The sequence below is a fragment of the Notechis scutatus genome, chromosome 14 (assembly GCF_049901735.1).
Source record: "Notechis scutatus isolate UNSWTSFEM ecotype Mainland chromosome 14, rNotScu1.2, whole genome shotgun sequence".
In the NCBI taxonomy this organism is placed as follows: Eukaryota; Metazoa; Chordata; class Lepidosauria; order Squamata; family Elapidae; genus Notechis; species Notechis scutatus.
The window spans coordinates 2702329-2723622 of record NC_142022.1 but is presented as its reverse complement, the minus strand read 5'-3'; the positions used below and the strand labels follow the sequence as shown (position 1 = coordinate 2723622).

The following is a 21294-nucleotide window of genomic DNA, read 5'->3' as shown; positions in this document are numbered from 1 at the left end:
ACATTCCCCCCCAAAAAAAGGGGGGGCGGGGCGTTAAAATGTTGCTTCTTTGTATTGCTGAAATCCACACTGGACTAAGGGGAGGGGTTCCTGCATAAGATATTAAAAACACTCACCGTCTCCTGGTTATTGTTGCATGAAGCTATCTTTCTTGTATAAGGTCCTACAAAAACTCACCATGTCATGATTATTGGTCCAAAATCATGAAGCTGCTTTCCTGTATAAGATTCTGCAAATACTCACCCATCTCCTGGTTATTTTTGCAAAATCATCAAGCTTTCCTGCATAAGATTGCAAGCCTTTGCAGATGACCTGGTATTCATATTAGAAGACCCATTGGAAACAGCACCTAAATTAACAGAAAAAAAATAGAAGAATATGGAAAAGTAGCAGGTTTGAAAATAAATAAAGATAAAACAAAGATATTAACAAAGAATATGTTAGCAAGATGAAAGAAAGAGTTGGAAGAAGTTTTAGAGATACAGGTCACAAACAAGGTTAAGTATTTAGGGGTATACATTACACCAAGATGTAGCACACTGAAGGAGGATAATTATCTTAAACTCAAACAGCAGATTGCGACAGATTTGACAAAATGGGGAAATTTACAATTATCATTGGTTGGGAGAATATCTACAATTAAGATGAATGTATTGCCTAGAATTTTATATCTATTCCAGACAATTCCAATCCGACTAGGGAAAGAGTTTTTTGAAGACTTAAATAGAATTGTGCTGAAATATATCTGGCAGGGCAAAAAAGCAAAAATAAAACTAAAACTGTTACAAGATGCAAAAATAAGAGGAGGGTTTGCTTTGCCCAATTGGGAGTTGTATTACCAGGCGACAAATCTGATGTGGGTAAAGGAATGGATAACAGTAAGGAACAGTAGACTATTGACCTTAGAAGGGCATGACTTGCTGTTGGGATGGCATGCCTTCCTTTGGTAGAAGGGAAGTAAAACACAGGGGTATTTTAGAAGACATTACATCCGAGAAGCATTGTTTTTGAATTGGGAGACGATAAAAAGACAATACTATTTAAAAATTCCATTATGGATATCTTCCATTGAAGCTTTTTCTTATCCAATAATATATAAAAAGAAATGAACAGTTAGATATGGTGAGATATTGAATGAAAAGGGTGAACTTAAATCTATTCAAGCATTGGAAGAACAAGGTATAAAATGGAATTGGTTTTCATATTTGCAAATACAATCTAGATTTGACAAAGATGTTAAAACAGAAGTGTCAGCTGCTGCTCCATTCAAAATCCAAGAAAGAAATACTTAAGACTCCTTTAATCAGAGAAAAGATATCTTTTATTGGAAATCAAGTGGTAGCAACAAAAGAATTCTGAATCTGAGAAAATGGGTGCGTAAATCACCTATACAAAGTAATGGCAACGTTCCCACCCCCAATAGTTCAATTGGCTCATCCAATTAAAAGTTGTGTATATCATCGTGTGGGCATCTCCAGGTGGTGATGAGGCTTCTGTCCGTTGACCTTGACCTAGTTTGACAAAGGGTTGCAGCTGCGCATAGCATAGGATAGAAACCTAAGCAAGAATGTACCCCGCCCCCCACCAGCTTATACAGTTCTGGTTTGTAACACCTCCAGCTCACTTCCCATAACCATTCCCCCCTCCTCCTCCATTACTTATGACAGCCGAAAGATGCAAAGCAAAGGGAGAAAATCTTGAAGGCTGACAAGAAGGTATTTATGATAAGTTGACTGATTTAGATAAGATTTTGATGGGTACTGATGAAAAAGTAATTGAAAAACTTTAGAATTTAAAATTGGAGGAGGAACAAGTTAAAGAAATGATGATTGCTTGGGGGAAAAATTTTGGATATGGGATTGATTTAGAAAAAATTGCAAATTATAAAATGACAATGTCAACTGCATATAAAGAAAATTTGTATGAGATGTTTTACAGGTGGCATCTACCCTGACGGGACTTGCGAGAAGAATAAATCAGATAAATGTTGGAAATGTCATCAGATACCTGGTTCATATTACTATATGTAGTGGACATGTTCGGACGCAAAGAAATATTGGACTAAAATCCACACATGGTTGGAAAAAATGATAAAACAACATATAGACTTTAAACCAGAGATCTTTTTATTGGGAATTATACCAGAAATATACAACAAAGAGCTGAAAGATTTGATTGTATTTGCTAAGAATTGGAAAAACAATAAAATACCTATGCAGGAGGAAGTTATTAAGAAAATTATGGACTGTGCTGAAATGAGTAAATTGACATTAGACATTAGAGAACAAGAAGATAAACAATTTTATATGATATGGGATTTTTTTTTATCAATGGTTGGACAAAAAGACATGGTAATGTAATAGACTAGATAATTCTGTGATAGAAATTTAATAGATTGATATAAAACATAATATAGACATATATAACCATTGGTTGAAAGTATAACATAAATTTTAAGATAAAATTTGGTATATCTCATATAAAATGATGGAATAAATAGTTTAGTCATGGATGATTAATAACTGATAAATATATCAGTATACATTAGTTTGACAATGTGAAAATTGATATAAACTGTGAGTAATGACTACAAAAGGATAGCACAAAAGATTTGTAACCAACTGACACACTATGTATATAAAATGGAAGAAGGTTTTATGTGTTTATGTTTTGTATGTGTATGTTTGTCTTAAAAAAATAAAAATTCTTTAAAAAAAAAGAAGTTCATTCTTTTCAGTTGAATGGGAAAACCCATCCATCCATCCATTCATTCATTCAAGCTGACAGATATAAGATCACAGACTTGAGAAACACACATACACACGTGCAAATGCATACATTTAAAATCGTCTTTTTGAATAGCTTAAAGAATACAGTCAAAAGATGAACAGAGGCCAATGCAAGCATTTGGTACTGACTCATCAGTACCTACATTAATTAAGTTAATTAAACCTCTAATGTATGCAGGAAAGCAACCAATGGTAAGCCTTACGCCCACGGGAGGCATTGATTGACATAAAACAGTTTCTGCAACCACAAGGGGGGCTTCAAAGGGTTAATGCCAACTGCCTCAGCAAACTGCAGGAAACGAGAGTTCCAATGGCATAGTAGAACTTTAAATGCAGAATTTTGATCCACCTGGTGACCAGTAGATAGTAACTGTCTTGCTGAAGAAGGCATTTTATGGCCATGATTTGCTGGTGACTCGACCCTTAAACATCTTAATTTTGGGGGGCTGTACCTGCTGACAGACAAAGACTTACAATTAAATCAGTGAAGACTTGGACTGAGCAGGAAAAGCTAAAATTACAGGCTTCCCTTGACTGCACTGATTGGAATGTTTTCGAAGATACCCCTGCAGACTTGGATGAACTCATAGATACTGTAACATCATATGTCACTTTTTGTAAAGACCTAGGTGTGCCGAAAAGAAACCTGAGAATATACAGTGACAGCAAACCTTGGTTCACAGCTCAACTTAAGCAGCTACGTCATACCAAAGAGGAAGCCTACAGAAAAGGTGATAGAATGCTGTACAATCAAGCCAGAAACGTATTAATGACGGAGATCAGAGCAGCAAAAAGAAGCTGCTCTGAAAAGCCAAGGAATCAATTCTCAACAAATAAACCAGCAAACATATGGAAAATGCTTAAAAATATCACTGGTTACAGCAAAACCTCCTTCCCATGCTGAAGGAAATCCACAACTGGCAGATGACCTTTTACTGTAGGTTTGAGAGAAAATGGCTGCCACCCATCTTCACAATCCCCTTCTCAGACACACCAACTACAACCAAGCCTCCTACAACCTACCCCATCCCATTGGGCCCACCAACTCTGGGGATTACAGAGAATGATCTGCAAGGTCTATTTCACAGACAACAGCCAGGAAAAGCACCAGGCCCAGACAAAATCTTGTGCCCCCATCTTCACCCGCGTCTTTAATAAATCACTAGAGATGTGCTATCAACACCAAGAGCGAAAGAGAGAGGATCAGTTGGCTGTGTTTTGGCTGACTTACATCAGAAAACTACCGCAGGAGGTGGGGGATGAGAACAGCGGCCTTGTACCCGTATATCCTGACATCCAGCTGCCCAAACAGGATCTTTAGTGTCCTCGGCGCTTCCTTGGCTAGGCTGCTGTGGTGTTGTATGGCGCAGTTCATGACAGGTCCCAACATGGGCCGCAAAACCTTAGTCTGTGTTATGATATGTACAGAATAACCCTTGAATAACAAGGATATACACATGGAAACGTTTATAAGAATAGTTATGAATCCAGCCACACACAGATACACTAAATTGAGATACACTAAGTTTACTTTAAGAAATAGCACAGTCCAATAAACGGTCCAGGTCATATACGTTTAACAGTCCAAAGAATATCCAATTACAAAGTCTTCTTACCGGTTGCCTTTGTCATTTACAGTAAACAAACATATCAAAGTATAAGCACAGCATAAATACAACAGAGAACCTTAGATAGCGACAGAATGTCAGAGAGACAGAATGTCAGAGAGAGCAAGCTATGATCTCTGGCTCCCTCTTATGGTAATTTGCAATATAATCAACCAATCTGAACATAGTATAAATCAATACAGTGATTTTGTCTTAAAGCTACAAACATACATTGTTGGTTTATATATTGCCAACCCAACTACTTGGTGGACAGATTCCTGACAGTCTGGATGAAGCAGGGAGAGAAAGGAGCCATTAAACGGGGGTCCCTGGGGTTCTCTGAGTCTAGCAGAGGTCATGACAGAGAAGCCCACAGAACATGGAATCCCAGGGTTGAAAAGGAACCGGGAGATCTTCCAGTCCAACCTGCTGCTCAAGCAGGAGACTCTGCGCCCCTGATGGAGCGAACCTACCCCACGCGTGCCAGATGTGCCAGGCAGAGCCCTCTCAGTGGGCATGCGCCCCCTTGACAGCGGGTCTTCTGGTTTCTGGCACACCGGTCAGCTGGTCTTCGCAGGTGCCAGAGTGCTGGGAAATGGACCGAAAAGCAGCCAAAAAGCAGGCCGTTTTTTCAGAATTTTGGGGAGCTGTTTTCAGGCCATTTTTTTTAACCTTTTTCCAGTCCATTTCCAGTCCATTTTCCAGGCCATTTTAGGACCTTCTGCTGGGGTCTTCATCCTGGAGCCTTTTGAGGAGAGGTTTCATGATCCTCAGGTTGGCATATGGATCTGCCACTAGAGCCCTCCATAGCTTTCTTGTGGTTCTGCAGAGGCGGAAAAATAGATTGGGGGGAAATCAGCCTCTTTCCCCATTTCAGAAGCGTCCAGATATATTAACTGCCCCCCAACGGAAGAACAGATTAGAAAACCGAAGGCCAAATGAACTGCTTTCATGCAACAATATATATACAGCTAATTCTCAGTTTACAACCATTTGCCAAGTAACCACTCAAAGTGACAACGGCATTGAAAAAAGTGGTGTGACCTCTCCATCACAAGACCTGCTGGCTACACAAAGCCCTTACAAGCCGAAGGACACCAACACCGGCCTTCCCTAATCTCCATTGAAGATGTCACCTAGCCTGGTAACAAAACGTTCGGAAACCAACCCACAAGCTTGGAGAACCGACCTCCACCCTTATCCTCCACCTGAGCTACAGGTATCTGCCCCGATCGCAAAGGATTGAGAATCTCTGTAGAGTCCAAGCGACCAGGAGACACCTTTCCTTGAGGTTCTTCTTACCCATCACACTCCACCCAGACCTCCAGGATGGTATCCACCACTCGGTTTGCCCTTTTCGAAGCCAGGTGGCACACAGCTTTTATGACGTCTTCCTTAGTGGCAGGGTCCAAAATATTTGGGAGGCACATGTACATTTCCTTTAGGATCAGCGGTAGCTACGGCAAAACAGAGGTCAGAGGGACGAGATCCATCATTGGTCTCCACTGGAGTTGCAGTAGAGCTGATAATTCCCACCCGTTGGGGGAAAAAATGGCGTCCACAATGTCAAAGTTTGCCTGACATTTTCAAAAAAATGCCTGATTTGTCCAGCCCCGTGTGATGTGGACAGCACTGAACCAAATTTGCACTGGCCATGATAGATGGGCAGACACTCTCTGTAAATGGGGCCAAATATTATCATCGAATTGTGACTGCGGGCCTTTGGAGCCTGCCGTCCCCACTGTTGACTTTTTTGAGTATCTCCAGGTCATGAGGAGGACCGAAAGGAAGGTCAACAAGAAGCAAGGCGAAAGTCTGAACTAAACATACCTTAGCCATTTTGGGGATGTTGTCATAAAATATTGCTGGGCCCGAAATGAAGAAGTCCTCCCTCAGCCATTCGACGATCTTCCCCTTCCTGTTTTTTCTCCTCATCTCCATTTCTTTAGCTTTGAAGGGAGGAAAAGGACACAATGTCAGAGTTTGGCATTCTGAACTTCCGAACCTCCTTCCTCTGCCTGCTGGTTTAGTAGTTCCAATAGAAGAGAAGATTTGTAGCTCAGGGTTGACACGAGGGGGTCCTTGGTGCTCTCTGAGCTTGGTGGTTTTCTGGCAGACGTTTGTGATGATCGCTTGATGGAGAATTTCGACAGACAAGGGTCTCGTGGGCTCCTCGTCAATTATTTCCTGAAAGGAGAAGGAAACACAGCTAAGAAAACTCCTGAGATATGGCCACCATCCAGCTGGCACTACTCAGGGCTACTGCTTCGGACTGGTTCTATAGAAGCAGTTGTTTCGATAACCCTGGGGCAGGATTTACCTAACAGAGGCCCCACTTAGCAACAAAGACATTTTGGGCTCCATTGATTGACATTCAATTTGATTCAAAAATAAATACACCTAGGAGCACCTGCCCCCCCTCCTTTCCCCACTTACAATGATGTTTATGACCAGTTCCGGTTTATGGGGTAAATTGACATCTTGCCTCTTGCTGAGGGCAACAGCTTTGACTATCATGATCACGGACATCATGAAGGCTTTCTTCAGGCCTTCATCCTGGAAAACCCAAGTGGGAAGAGGGTGGGGTCAGAAGAAACCAGAAGGAAGAGGAAGTATTTATTTATTTAAACCTTTATGTAGCCCACCGTCTTCTCCAGGGGAGAAGAACTCCAGGGGCTCCCAATCCAAATATCACCAGTCCTGCTTTAGGAATGAAAAGCCAGCTGGGTGACTTTGGGCCAATCACCAGGAGACGGTGAGTTCTAGTCCTGCCTTAGGCATGAGAGGCAGCTGGGTGAGTTTGGGCCAGTTCTTCTCTCTCAATCCAACACAAATCACAAGGTTGTTGTTGTGTGGAAAGGAAGAAAGAATCTAATGCATGAATGCCGCCTTGAGTATAATACATGCGGCATGACCATAGATAAATAAACAACCAGCATTTTAAAACATACAGTGGAATTGGAACAGGGAGCAAATCTGAATGAGAGGCACAAACAGGGGCTCGAGGTTGTCTGCTGAGCCGAGATTCTTCCAAGCAACCTCTTGTAATTGTTCAATAAAAGGGAATATTTGTAGCTCAGGGATGAAGTGTGGAGTCCTTGGAGCTTTCTGAGCTTGGTTGTTTTTTGACACAGGTTCCTTCTACTTTGTCACCAGCCATTGAAGTCCAGATAAGCAGGGATTAACAGTGCAGTGTCAGAGTAGATTCATGAACGGGAATAGAGTTTAGTCACAAAGTCAGCCAATGAGAGCTGAGCTGAGGGGCTGAGAGAATCTGGGCCTGGTTTATCTCTCTTCTGGGCTCAGCTCTAATAGTGAAAGAAAAACTAACTTGCTTGCTGAACTAAAGCGAAACGGAGGTCTGTTTCTGAGCTCCTGAGTTGCTGTTCTGAACCTGTAACATGTCTGCTTCTGTTTGAGTTTGCTAAATGTTAGAGAAATCTACAACTGGTATTGTAAAATGTACTTTATCTGTTTATAAAGAAGTTAAATGAAGCCTCAGCCATCTGTCTTTACTTTTCTGGCACTGAATTAACCCTGCAATACTCTGAACGTGCAGCAGTAAACAATAGATCAAGGAACTACCAAGGAGAAAACCACAGTCCTGCCAGCACTGACAGGACAAGCCACTTCTATAAAAACTGAGAGCAAACCCCACTCACTTTTGGCACTGATAATGTTGCCTAGTTGGGTAAGGAAACATCTGCAAGAAAACAACCAAGCTCAGAGAACACCAAGGACCCCATTGTCCTCATCATCATCCACCTACTTCCTCTTTCCTGCCTCCTCCTCCCTCCCTCCTCCCCTTCCTCCCCTTATTCTTCTCTACTCTGTACATCTACTCCCTTGTAGTACTGAGGATGTTTCCTAGTTAGAGCGTGAAAGAGACAAACAACTCCACTCTGGGTCTTGGCATCTCTGTTTATCTGCTATCTCAAAGACTCAGTTTGCATAACAAGAAGGAGAGTGTGAATAGCTAAGAGGAGCCAAAATTCCTCCCCTGTCTTCAGAAAGAGAAGTTTCTCTGTCTCAGGTTACATCTCTGCTAGCTCAAAAAGAACTGCTTTGCAAAACAAACGGAGGGACCAGGTATTCCCCATCTATCCCTGTCTCCCTCCAGTTACTATCTACAAACTCTTTTTCAAATGCAGATGAAAAGAGTCAAAGGAACCTCTTCTTGTGGTCTAAAAAACAAGAAACTGAAGCTACATTTCTCAGAGGGTTTGCTTCTTCTTCTTCTTCTTCCCTTTCCGATCCAAACTTGCAACAGGAAGGAAGCAATGAAAGAGGCCTCTCCAGTCACATTACAACCTGGTATCCAAGCAACGAGGTCCGAAAAGAGGTCTCCGGCCAGTTTATTGGGGGTTGTAAATCATTAGTGAAGGACTGTCTCCAGAGCAATGGGGAACATTCCCCAACCCCCTTGAAGAGAGACAATCTAGCAAGCGATTTAACAAAGCCTTTCGCTATACTGTTGAAGTCAAGAAAGATTTTTCCTTTAACAAAATTAGAAGCAATCTAAAAGCAAAGAGAAATTATTTAACCACAGTGCATGCAACTACTGAATTACTGTATCCCTTTAATGACCTTTCCTTCCAGTCTAATCGGCTACCGTTCAACTGCCAGCCTATAGCATCATCTGGTGGCAAGTAGAAAATTTCGCAGGAAATTCTAAACAAAAAAAAAAAAAGATGATTTTTCTTTCTTTCTTTGCTAAACTAGCCAAACCTCGCCACCCAACTCAAGGGTATATTTCCACCTTGTGGCAAGCGATGAATTTTCACAGAAATTTCTAAATTAATTCATTATCTTGTAGCAATCCCTGGTAAATTCAGCCCTAGGGTCCAACACCATCAAGGCATCAATTTGTGTTGCATCCAACAATTGAATCAAAGGACAGAATAGGATGGCCCAATGGACTTTAAAAACTCCCTCCAGAACTTAGTGGCAAACTGTACACTCAGGATCAAGTTCCGGATGGATCTTGACAGACTAGAACACTCGGCCATTTACAAGTGTGGTTGGGTACAGCCAGCTGATTTAGTTTAGTGAGAATAATATCTGGAATGATGGTATTGAATGCCGAGCTGAAGTCACAAAGAGGATCCTTGCAAAGGTCTTTGGAGATTCAAGATGTTGCAGGATGTAACGCAGAGTCATATTAACGGCATCATCTGTCGATCTATTTGCTCGGTAGGCAAATTGCAAGGAGTCTAACAGTGGATCTGTGATGGCTTCCAGGTGGGCCAGCACCAGCCTTTCAAAGGTCTTCATCACTACAGATGTTAGAGCAACTGGTCTGAAGTTATTCAGTTCCTTGATGAAGGGTTTCTTCGGCAATGGGATGCTAGTAGAGCATTTGAAGCAAGAAGTAACATAGCACATTTCTAGTGATTTATTAAAGATTCGGATGAAGATGGGGGGCCAATTGGTCAGCACAGATTTTTAAGCAAGAAGGCGTTATCTTGTCTGGCCCTGGTGCTTTTCCTGGCTTTTGTCTGTGAAATAGAACTTGCACTTCTTTTTTTGTGATTACCAGAATTAATTGCTCATTTCTCTCCCTGCGTCATCCAGAAAATGAAGGCAGAACATGGTCTGGAAAATGGCCTGGAAAACAGCCCCAAACGAGGCCTGAAAATTACCCAGAAGAAGGCCCAAAAATGGACTGGAAAATGGCTTGGAAAACAGTGCCCCAAAAGGCCTGAAAACAGCCCAGAAGAAGGCCCCAAAATGGTCCAGAAAATGGCTTGGAAAACAGCCCCCTCAAAGGCCTGAAAACAGCCCAGAAGAAGGCCCCAAAATGGTCTGGAAAACGGCTTGGAAAACAGCCCCCCAAAAGGCCTGAAAATGGCCCAGAAGAAGGCCCCAAAATGGTCTGGAAAACGGCCTGGAAAACAGTCCCCCAAAAGGCCTGAAAATGGCCCAGAAGAAGGCCCCAAAATGGACTATAAAACAGCTTGGAAAACAGTCCCCCTAAAGGCCTGAAAATAGCCTAGAAGGCCAACAAAATGGTCTGGAAAACGGCCTGGAAAACAGCCCCCTCAAAGGCCTGAAAACGGCCCAGAAGACCGAAAAATGGTCTGGAAAATGGCTTGGAAATCAGCCCCCTCAAAGGCCTGAAAATGGCCCAGAAGACCCAAAAATGGTCTCGAAAACGGCCTGGAAAACAGCCCCCAAAAGGCCTGAAAATGGCCCAGAAGACCCAAAAATGGTCTGGAAAATGGCTTGGAAAACAGCCCCTCAAAGGCCTGAAAATAGCCCAGAAGAAGACCCGAAAATGGTCTGGAAAACAGCTTGGAAAACAGCCCCCTCAAAGGCCTGAAAATTGTCCAGAAGAAGGCCCCAAAATGGTTCAGAAAATGGCTTGGAAAACAGTCCCCCAAAAGGCCTGAAAACGGCCCAGAAGAAGGCCCCAAAATGGATTGGAAAACGGCTTGGAAAACAGCCTCCTCAAAGGCCTGAAAGTAGCCCAGAAGAAGGCCCCAAAATGGACTGGAAAACAGCTTGGAAATCAGCCTCCTCAAAGGCCTGAAAACTGCCCAGAAGAAGACCCGAAAATGGTCTGGAAAACGGTCTGGAAAACAGCCTGGAAATGGACCAGAAAAAGGTTCAAAAACGGCCTGAATGCCTGAAAAACAGCCTGTTTTTTGGCTGATTTTTTGGCTGTTTCCCGGCACTCTGGCGCCCACAAAGACCAGCTGGCCGGTGTGCCAGAAACCAGGAGAGCCGCTGTCAAGGGGGCGCATGCCCACTGAGAGGGCTCTGCCTGGCACATCTGGCACACGTGGGGTAGGTTTGCTCCATCAGGGGCGCAGAGTCTCCTGCCTGAGCAGCAGGTTGGACTGGAAGTTCTCCCGGTTCCCTTTCAACCCTGGGATTCCATGTTCTGTGGGCTTCTCTGTCATGACCTCTGCTAGACTCAGAGAACCGCAGGGACCCCCGTTTAACGGCTCCTTTCTCTCCCTGCTTCATCCAGGCTAAGGTTTTGTGACCAGTTTTATTACCTATGATCCACTGCACCAGCCAACAACATAGGAATGTAGCCAAGGAAGCACTGAGGACACTTCGGATCCTGTTCGGGCAGCTGGATGTCCATATCTGTGGCTATAAGGCAGTCAGCCTGATCCCCCACCTGCAGAAGTACTTTTCTCATGTAAGTCAGCCAAAACATGGCAGACCGATCCTTTCTCTTTTGCTCCCATCAAGATGGCCTGGGGACCACCTGCAGAAGTCTAGCTTGACCAAAAATGCTTAGAAGTAGTTCAGCCACAGCGGTGTGGTGGTGATATAAAACAGTGTGGAGGCTTGCAGATGATCCTTGAGCCCCGCTAGGGAGCTGGAGAGGTTCCAGATGAGTGAAGGAGAATGAAGGTTGCCTCTCTCTTCAGCTTCGCCAAAGCATGTGCCAGGCTAGAAAATCTAGAAGACCAGGCGCCCTATCTAGAAAGAAAAATCCCCAATCACTCTCCGTATCGAGACGAAATCTAGATTGGTCTTGATAGCACATCTCTAGTGATTTATTAAAGACGCGGGTGAAGATGGGGGCACAAGATTTTGTCTGGGCCTGGTGCTTTTCCTGGCTGTTGTCTGTGAAATAGACCTTGCAGCTCATTCTCTGTAATCCCCAGAGTTGGTGGGCCCAATGGGATGGGGTAGGTTGTAGGAGGCTTGGTTGTAGTTGGGGTGTCTGAGAAGGGGATTGTGAAGATGGGTGGCAGCCATTTTCTCTCAAACCTACAGTAAAACACGTTCAGGTCATCTGCCAGTTGTGGATTTCCTTCAGCATGGGAAGGAGGTTTTGCTGTAACCGGTGATATTTTAAAGAGTTTTCCATAGGTTTGCTGGTTCATTTGTTGAGAACTGATTCCTTGGCTTTTCAGAACAGCTTATTTTTGCTGCTCTGATCTCCCTTGTTCATATGTTTCTGGCGTGATTGTACAGCATTCTATCATCTTTTCTGTAGGCTTCCTCTTTGGTACGACGTAGCTGCTTAAATTGAGCTGTGAACCAAGGTTTGCTGTCACTGTATATTCTCAGGTTTCTTTTCGGCACACCTAGGTCTTTACAAAAAGTGACATATGATGTTACAGTATCTATGAGTTCATCCAAGTCTGCAGAGGTATCTTCAAAAACATTGCAATCAGTGCAGTCAAGGGAAGCCTGTAATTTTAGCTTTTCCTGCTCAGTCCAAGTCTTCACTGATTTAATTGTTGGTTTCATGCTTTTAAGTCTTTGTCTGTCAGCAGGTACAGCCCAAAAAAATTAAGGAGCAAATCATGGCCATAAAATGCCTTCTTCAGCAAGACAGTTACTATCTACTGGTCACCAGGTGGATCAAAATTCTGCATTTAAAGTTCTACTATGCCACTGGAACTCTCGTTTCCTGCAGTTTGCTGAGGCAGTTGGCATTAACCCTTTGAAGCCCCCCTTGTGGTTGCAGAAACGGCTTTATGTCATTTCTTTAAACTTTAACCTTAGACTGTCTACTATTGACCTCATCCCTTTCCTAAGAGGTCTGTAGGGGGCGAGCATATAAGAGCACCAACGTGCCTACTGTCCCTGTCCTATTGCTTCTTTTATTTTTCTTATATGTATCCATGTATTCATAACTATGTTTTTACTTATACCTATTATCTTGTGAGCAATTGACAAACCAAATAAAATAAAATAAAAAAATCTATACCTCCCATAGGTGGAAGGCTTGCCATTGGTTGCTTTCCTGCATACGCTATAGGTTTAATTAATTAATTTAATTAATGTAGGTAGTGATGAGTCAATATCAAATGCTTGCATCTGCCTCTGTTTGTCTTTTGTATTGTTTAAATTATTCAAAGGGACTAACTATTTTAAATTTAATATAATATAATTTATTATATGACATGAAGTGATGATAAATTAAAAACAAGACAAGCTCAATAGGAGACCCCTGGCTTTGATCCCCATGATATCATGAAGGTTATCGAGGGGTGTATCAAGGGGACCCTCCATATCCCATCTCCATTATCTTGGGAAGTAAGAGACCCCTTGGGTCGTGACATCAGCTATCCCCCATGAGAACATAAACCAAGGGTCTTCAGACTTGGCAAGCTTAAGACTTGTGGACTTCAACTCCCAGAATTCCTGAGCTAACATGACTGGAGACGGAATTCTTGGAGTTGAAATCCATTAGTCTTAAAGCTGTCAAGTTTGAAGACCCCTAACATAAACAATGCTGTGATGTCATGCCCCCCCGGGCCAGAGATATAAAGGCAAAACTGAGGAGAGGAGAGTTGTGGAGAGTTACGTTTGTTGAGTAGAGCGGGGCGGAGTGGAGCAGAACGGAGCAGAATAGAGTGGCGTGGAGTAGAAGAGAGGAGAGCGGAGTGGAGAATAGCATAGGAGAATGGAGTAGAGTGGAATGGAGTGGATCAGAGCAGAACAGAGTGGAGTGAAAGAGAGGAGAGGAGGATCTTTTTTATGAGTATGGAAATCCAATGAGCAAAGAGTAGATTTTATTTTATTTATTTATTTATTTATTTGTCAATTGCTTACAAAATAATAGGTATAAGTAAAAACATAGTTATGAATACATGGATACATATAAGAAAAAATATATAAAAGAAACAATAGGACAGGGACGGTAGGCACATTGGTGTGCTTATGCACGCCTCCTACACACCTCTTAGGAAAGGGGGTGAGGTCAATAGTAGACAGTCTAAGGTTAAAGTTTTTGGGGTTTGGGGAAGAAACCACAGAGTCAGGTACAGTATCCCAAACACTGACCACTCTGTTGCTGAAGTTGTATTTCCTGCAACCACGTTTGGTGCGGTTAACCTTGAGTTTGTATCTATTGTGTGCTCTTGTGTTGTTATGGCTGAAGCTGAAGTATTCATTGACTGGTAGGACATTGAAATGTATGATTTTATATACTAGACTTAGATTGGACCGAAGGCGGCGTAGTTGTAGGTTTTCTAGGTCTAGAGTTTCAAGTCTGATGGCATAAGGTATTCTGCAACGAGTAGAGGAGTGGAGAACTCTTCTTGTGAAATATTTCTGGACTTTCTCAACTGTGCTAATATCAGATACGTAATGTGGGTTCCATACTGATGAGCTGTATTCGAGTATTGGTCTAGCAAATGTTTTGTATGCTCTGGTTAGTAGTGTAATATTACCAGAGAAGAAGCTACGTAGGATTAGGTTAACAACTCTTAATGCCTTTTTGGCTATGTAGTTACAGTGGGCTCTGGCTCCAGAGGCTTTCCTTGAGCCTCCGGGAGGGCGAAAACTGCCTCCCCCAGGCTCCAGAGGCCCTCTGGGGGCATTTACAGTCTTCCAGAACTTCTGGAACCTGGAATTGCGCAGAACCTTAGCTAGAGGGATGCCCAAACCCATGCAAATCCGTAGCAACCCACCCCCTGGTCTGGCGATAAAAAAAAGTTTGATGCTGTAAAGAACACTGTGGCATAGCAACCTGGGATGTAAGATCTACAAATCAAGGTAAGCTGGAGGAGGTCAGACATGAAATGGCAAGATTGAACAAATGTTTTGTAAGCTCTAGTTAGTAGTGTGATATTACTAGAGAAAAAGCTACGTAAGATTAGGTTTACAACTCTTAACGCCTTTTTGGCTATGTAGTTACAGTGGGCTCTAGCACTTAGGTCATTAGAGATGAGTACTCCAAGATCCCTGACAGAGTTTGGATCATCAACAAGGTCTTGACTATTCAGCCTGTATTTTATTTTCTGATTTGTTTTTGCCAATGTGTAGATGCTTGCAAAGTTTGGAATATTAGAATATCAGGTAAGACTGCACCTTGATTCTGCAAAATGGGATGGGATGGGATGGAATGGGATAGAATAGAATAATAAATAAGACTAGACTAGACTAGACTAGACTAGACTAGACTAGACTAGACTAGATAGATAGATAGATAGATAGATAGATAGATAGATAGATAGATAGATAGATAGATAGATAGATTAGATAGATTAGATAGATTAGATAGATTAGATAGATAGATAGATAGATAGATAGATAGATAGATAGATAGATAGATAGATAGATATAGACAGACAGACAGACAGACAGACAGACAGACAGACAGACAGGAGTAGCAAGCACCCCTCATTTCAACCTGGAGTTACAAACATTCTCCTTTATTGATAGGATCTCCTTCCAGTTCTAGAGGTCACTCACTCTTCATGGCAGGATGAGTCCTATGCTGAACAAGCTGCCATTCCTAAAGAAGAAGGACAGCAATGGAGAGTCCAATCCACAGAACAATAATAATGACCCACAAAGGTCGGACAACCAGGAAGCCCACTTCTCTGGATCCCACCCTTCCAGTTCCTCAGCCGCTCAGCAAACCTCGCAGGTCCTGCCTTCTCTTGTGATTCCCCGAGCTCCAATGGAGGTCGCGAAGAAGGTTCAGCCTCCAGCGCTGGTGCCTCCTGATTTGGCACAGAGAACAGCTTCCAAGACCCCTCCGAAGGCTCCTCAGGTGGAGATCAAGCAAGCGCTGAAAGAGCCCACTCCCTTGCCAAGGGCGCCCGAGAGGGAAAGGGCTCAGACGAGCAACGTAGCCCAGGCGACAAAATGCTCTCCAGGCACCGTCCTGCCTTTTTATCCAGGTATACATGCTACAGGGGTGGGCTACCTATGGAACCAGCCTTGTCCTATCACATCAGCCCATCCCACACGATCAATCCACCAGAATAGAGCCAGAAGGGACCTTGGAGGTCTTCTAGTCCAGCCCCCTGCTTAAGCGGGAGATCGTGTACCCTATCAGCCAAGTTACTGTTCAGTCTCTTCTCACAAGCCTCCAATGATGGAGAACTCATGACTTGTGAAGACAAGCCGCTCCACTGGTTGGTTGTCCTCACTGTTAGGAAGTTTCTCCTTCATTCAAGGTTGCTTCTCTCCTTGATGAGTTTCCATGGGTTGTTTCTCTTCCTGCCCTCTGGTGCTTTGGGAAATAAGTTGACCCCTCCTCTTTGTGGCAGCCCCTGAAATACTGGAAGGCTGCTATCAAGTGTCCCCCTGTCCACGGTCCTTCTTTTCTCCAGACTAGCCAAACCCAAATCCTGCAGCTGTCCTTCATCAGGCAGGGAAGTTATGGTGCAGACCCATCAGTCAAAGAATTGTGAGTGGTGGGGTTGGGAAGAGCGTCTTCTTTCTTGCTGTCAGAGGTGAGGAAAGACCCCTCTCTCTTGGCCCTTTTCAAAGTGGGTCTATAAATTATAAGAATATAATATTGTGGAATTTCAAAGCAATAAAAAAATACCTGTTCCATAGATAGATAGAAAAATAGATGGATAGTGCAGGGTCTCCTGCTCAAGCAGGGGTTGGACTAGAAGACCTTCAGTGACCCATCAAGCTCTAACCTATTCAAAGATGGACCTGGAATTCTTACTGCATTGAAATTTCACAATGTTTTAATTTTATTATTTTTTTAAAAAGATTATTCTAAATTAATCTTAATATTTAATGGCTCGTTTTATATGATGTTTTATATGTTGACTGCACTGGAGTTCAGGGTTCCTCCTCAAGGTGGTTGCGGAAGAACATGAGGATCAGGGACTCGAGACTTATGACATGTTTGACCACTCCCTCAGGCTCAGCCTGGTCACGCACCACTTTTCTCCCTTCGCTTTGAGAAGGCTTTTCCCGTCAAATTGCCCATCCATCTCATTCTGTCTCTTCTTCTCAGAACTCTCCGATGAATGCTTCCGAAAATTGTGGGAGAGCAAGAAGCCGCTAAGAGGCAGACCCGTCGAAGAAGCCTTGGACTTGATGGACGAGAGAGAAATATTAGACACCCTCTTGGAACATCTTCGTCCTTTCCAGGTAAGCTGGATGGTTTGTGTCACGCTGGGCCCGGAGGTCCATTGTGGAGAGGGGGCAGAAGCAAGGTCTGCCCTGGTGGAAGTAATTTATCCCAAAAATAGACAAATGTGGTTATCAAGAATTTGCTGAACTATGCGGGCCCTTGGTGGAATGATCATTTAGTATTTAGTATTTATTTGATTTGTCCATCGCTTACAAGATACAGGTATAAGAATAAATATAGTTTTGAATACATGAGATAGATACTTATAAGAAAAATTAAAAAAAACAATAGGACAGGGACGGTAGGCACGATTGGTGCGCTTATGCACGCCCCCTACACCTCATGGAATGATCATGGAACAATCTCTTCAACCATTTTGGACTCCGCCTCAACATCAAGAGAACCGGGTACTTCAAGACTATCACCACCACTGAAATGCTTCAAATCAATGGAGAAAACCAAAAGAAGGTGGACATTTTTTAGTATCTGGGATCTCCACCTCCAAGGCCATGGTGACCTCAATGGCGAGGTGTGAGCAAGGTGAATACAGCCTGGATGCATTTGGGAAAACTCCCCAGTGTGTTATGGCACGGACAAATGCCAACGTGTCTTAAATCTAAGCTTTACAAGACAACCTTCCCCCCTGTTGCACCATATGGCACTGAAGGCTGGACAGCAGCAACTGGGACCGAAAGCTCTCCCCATGCCATGGAAATGAAAAGGCTCCGTTGGATATCGGGCACCTCCCTTCTTGATCACATCACAAATGACACCATTCGACAACATTTTGGTGTGGCACCACTTGCAGAGAAGAAGAGAGGAGGCCAACTCCGCTGGTATGAGAAGAGAGCAGCACCTCCCACCGTGGCCAAGACTGCCTACCAACTAGAAGTCAATGGCCAGCGACCTCATGGGCATCCAAAACAGAGATGGGAAGACACCATCGAACAAAGATATGCAAGCCGTGGGCCTTCACCCTGGAGACACAGCTGACCGTGCAAAGTGGCCTTCAATGACCCGAAAAACAGACTTTGCACCTGCAGGAGTAAGCTAGGAAGAAGAAGGCGGGGCCCTAGATGCTCTCTGAGCTTGGTTCTTCACTTGCAGACATTTCATGACCCAACTGCATCATCAGTGCTGGTGAGTGTGATGTTTGCTTCCTGCTTCTTCGGAGCAAGGTACTGTCCATAAACAGAGAGCAAACGTCACTCCCTTCTAGCACTGATGATGTTCCCCAGTTGGGTCATGAAACGTCTGCAAGAAAACAACCAAGCTCAGAGAGCACCAAGCACCCCACAGTCCTCCTCTTCCTCCTCCTCCTCCTCCTCCTCCTCTCCCTTCTAGCACTGATGATGTTCCCCAGTTGGGTCAGGAAACGCCTGCAAGAAGAGAACCAAGCTCAGAGAACACCAAGGGCTCCACAGTCCTCCTCCTCCTCCTCTTCCTCCTCCTCCTCTCTGCCAACCCCAATCCATTCTAGCACAGATGACTTTTCCTAGCTGGGTCATGAAACATTTGGAAAGAAAACCACCAAGCTCAGAGAACTGTAGTCGGTCCTTCACTTACAACCTCAACCGAGCCCAGATTTTAAGTTGCTGAGCAGGACATTTTGCAAATGAGTTTTGCCCCCATCTTGTGTCCTTTCTTGTCACAGTTGTTAAGTGAGATGTTGAGTTAGTCACACAGTTGTGGCTTCTCCCTTGACTTTGCTTGGCAGAAGGTCACAAAAGGGAACCACGTGACCATGGGACACTGCGACCGTCAGTACAGGCCAGCATCCGAACTTTGATCATGTGACCACGGGGATGCTGCCAGGGTCCTGAGTGTGAGCATTTTTTCAATTCTAAACTATTCACCACAACTTCAAACAGTCGGTAAATAAATATTCTGACCCAGCTCCCCAAACACAACAAACCCTCTGAAGTGAACTCAAAAGATTCCTTTATTAGGAGCGCCAGCAGCCCCGGCAAAACGTTTCTCTCTCACTGCAGGCTAACAAGCCCGCCTGTGCAGGAGATGAGTAGTTAATGTTAGGATATGTGCAGAGTAACCCTTTTTATAAAAAGGATATGTGCACGGAAAATGGTTTATGAGAACAGTTATGAAGAAATATACAGCCACACAGAGTTGAACTAGTTGTATTAATGTTTACTTGAAGAAATAGCATAGTCCAATAAACAGTCCATGTCATACAACAGTCCAGAAATGGATATTTCTGGACTGTTGTATGACATGGACTGTTTATTGGACTATTGGACTAGTTTATTGGACTAGTTATAAAGTCTTCTTACATCTAGTTATAAGTCTTCTTACCGGTGCCATGTCTTTTACAGCAGGCAAATATCAAACCATAATACAACAAATAACCTTCGATATCAACAGAATATCAAAATAAACAGGGTTAATCAGTATCAGTCCATAGTATTAGTATCAAGAGAGGTCATCAGTGAAAAAGAGAAAGAGAATTAAACCATGATCTATAGCTCCCTTTTATGGCAACTTGTAGCATAATTAACCAACCAGAACACAGTATAATACATTACAGTATTTTTCCTTAAAGCTATAAACATATATATTGGTACTTTATATATTGTCAACCCTACATTATTTACATATACGTAACAGTTGTCTACCACATCCATTCATCTCCGCCCCCTGCCTTTGATCCCCCGAGTTAGGGTGGGCTTCAATAGCAATGGTGGCTCTTCCGTCCCAAGGACCGGCCCATAGATTTCCACTGCTCTCATCTCCTCTGCCTTCTGCACATCCGCACATCAGGCACTGGACCTGGCTGTTCCTCCTCTTCCTCATCAGCCATCTCCAGATCTGGGGGCTGTGGACTCTCCATCTGAGGGTTGACGGACGGCCCAGGCTCCGCCTCTCTCTCTCTCTCTCTAACAGCTCCATTCCCTCTTTCCCCTCAGAGCTCCCAGGTTGCCCTGATGTTGACCTTGACTCCCACCTCTCCTCCTCCTCCTCCTCCTCTGATTCAGCTGCTGGAGGGGCCAGCGGCCGACGGGTCATAATAATAAATGGTGAAGAACTACCAATATCTGGAGACAGGTTGTTCACTTGCCATTCCAGGCAGAGGAAGAAAATCTATGCTCTTCCTCCGGACAACCGTTCTCACAATTTGTGGCAGAGATTTTCCAACCATTCACCTCCAAAGCTATCCCGGCTCCAGCTGATCCATTCTGGATGGTCCTTCCTATGTGCTTCCTGTCTGCCCCAGCTAGAAAAGTCCAATAAATTATAATATGCATCCGGAGGCAGGAGGGGAACCCCACCCTCCCCTGGGAAATCCCCCCAAAATCTGTTCCTTCCTCTGCTCCTCCACTGGGTCACAACTTCTTTTTTGTTGTTGTTTTTGTTGTTGTTGTCCAAGCAGATTCCTGTAGACTACAAGCTGCCCAGGAGCAAAATAAGTGGATTGCTGCCCATCAGCCAGAAGCCTGCAAAACAACAAGGCGCTTCCCAGTTCTTGTCCAAAGAGAAGGTAAAGATGCGGAGGTTTTACACTTTCAGGGCCGCAGTTGTCTTAGACACAATGTCGGAAGAGGACAACTTGCCACGGCCAACTGACCGCTGCCCACGAGCTACGGCAATCACCTTTTGTCCCGTATGTCCCTTTCCTGGCCGATTGGTGGACTCCCGGACTCTTTTTCCAACCTTCAGATTTCCCTTTACAAATACTACGGGGTGAAACTGAGGAATTCGAGACAGAAGGACCTAGTCAAAGAACAGCTGAAGATGCTCCTAGGTTTTTCATGTGAAGAAGAAACAGACAGAGAGGTGAGTGGGAGCAGGGTGCCTGCGGGGGCTGAGCCCTCCATCTTTGTGGGGATCCTCGGAGCTCTCTGGGCTTGGTGGTTTTCTTGAGAGACGTTTCGAGACCCAACTAGACCACATCATCAGTGCTAGAAGGGAGCACGTTTTGCAGAGTGGAGGTGAAGGGAGGAGGAGGAGGAGGAGGTGGGAGGAGAGGAGGATGGGAAGGAGGAGAACGGTGGGGTCTTTGGTTGTTTTCTTGTAGATACCTTCATTACCCAGGTAGGTAACATCAGAAGTGAATGGGGGTTACAGAGAGGAG

The 21294-nt window shown here is 43.9% G+C and overlaps 1 protein-coding gene and 1 long non-coding RNA gene across 2 annotated transcripts in view; one reads left to right on the top strand and one right to left on the bottom strand.

Moving 5' to 3' along the window:
* Nucleotides 1–2530: 2530 nt before the first annotated feature.
* Nucleotides 2531–6379, bottom strand: LOC148129497 (uncharacterized). The gene is made up of 3 exons (XR_015745303.1): nt 6227–6379; nt 4021–5219; nt 2531–3372 (listed from the first exon to the last, which is right to left on the bottom strand). It is a non-coding gene; the product is annotated as an uncharacterized LOC148129497 (long non-coding RNA).
* Nucleotides 6380–17105: 10726 nt separating this feature from the next.
* Nucleotides 17106–21294, top strand: part of LOC148129496 (maestro heat-like repeat family member 5) — a 28610-nt gene continuing 24421 nt past the window's right edge. The window contains exons 1-3 of the mRNA XM_087943707.1: nt 17106–17221; nt 20593–20700; nt 20880–20996. Coding sequence (XP_087799833.1) covers nt 17168–17221; nt 20593–20700; nt 20880–20996 — 279 coding nt within the window. The 5' untranslated portion in view covers nt 17106–17167. The remainder of the gene's footprint in view (nt 17222–20592; nt 20701–20879; nt 20997–21294) is intronic.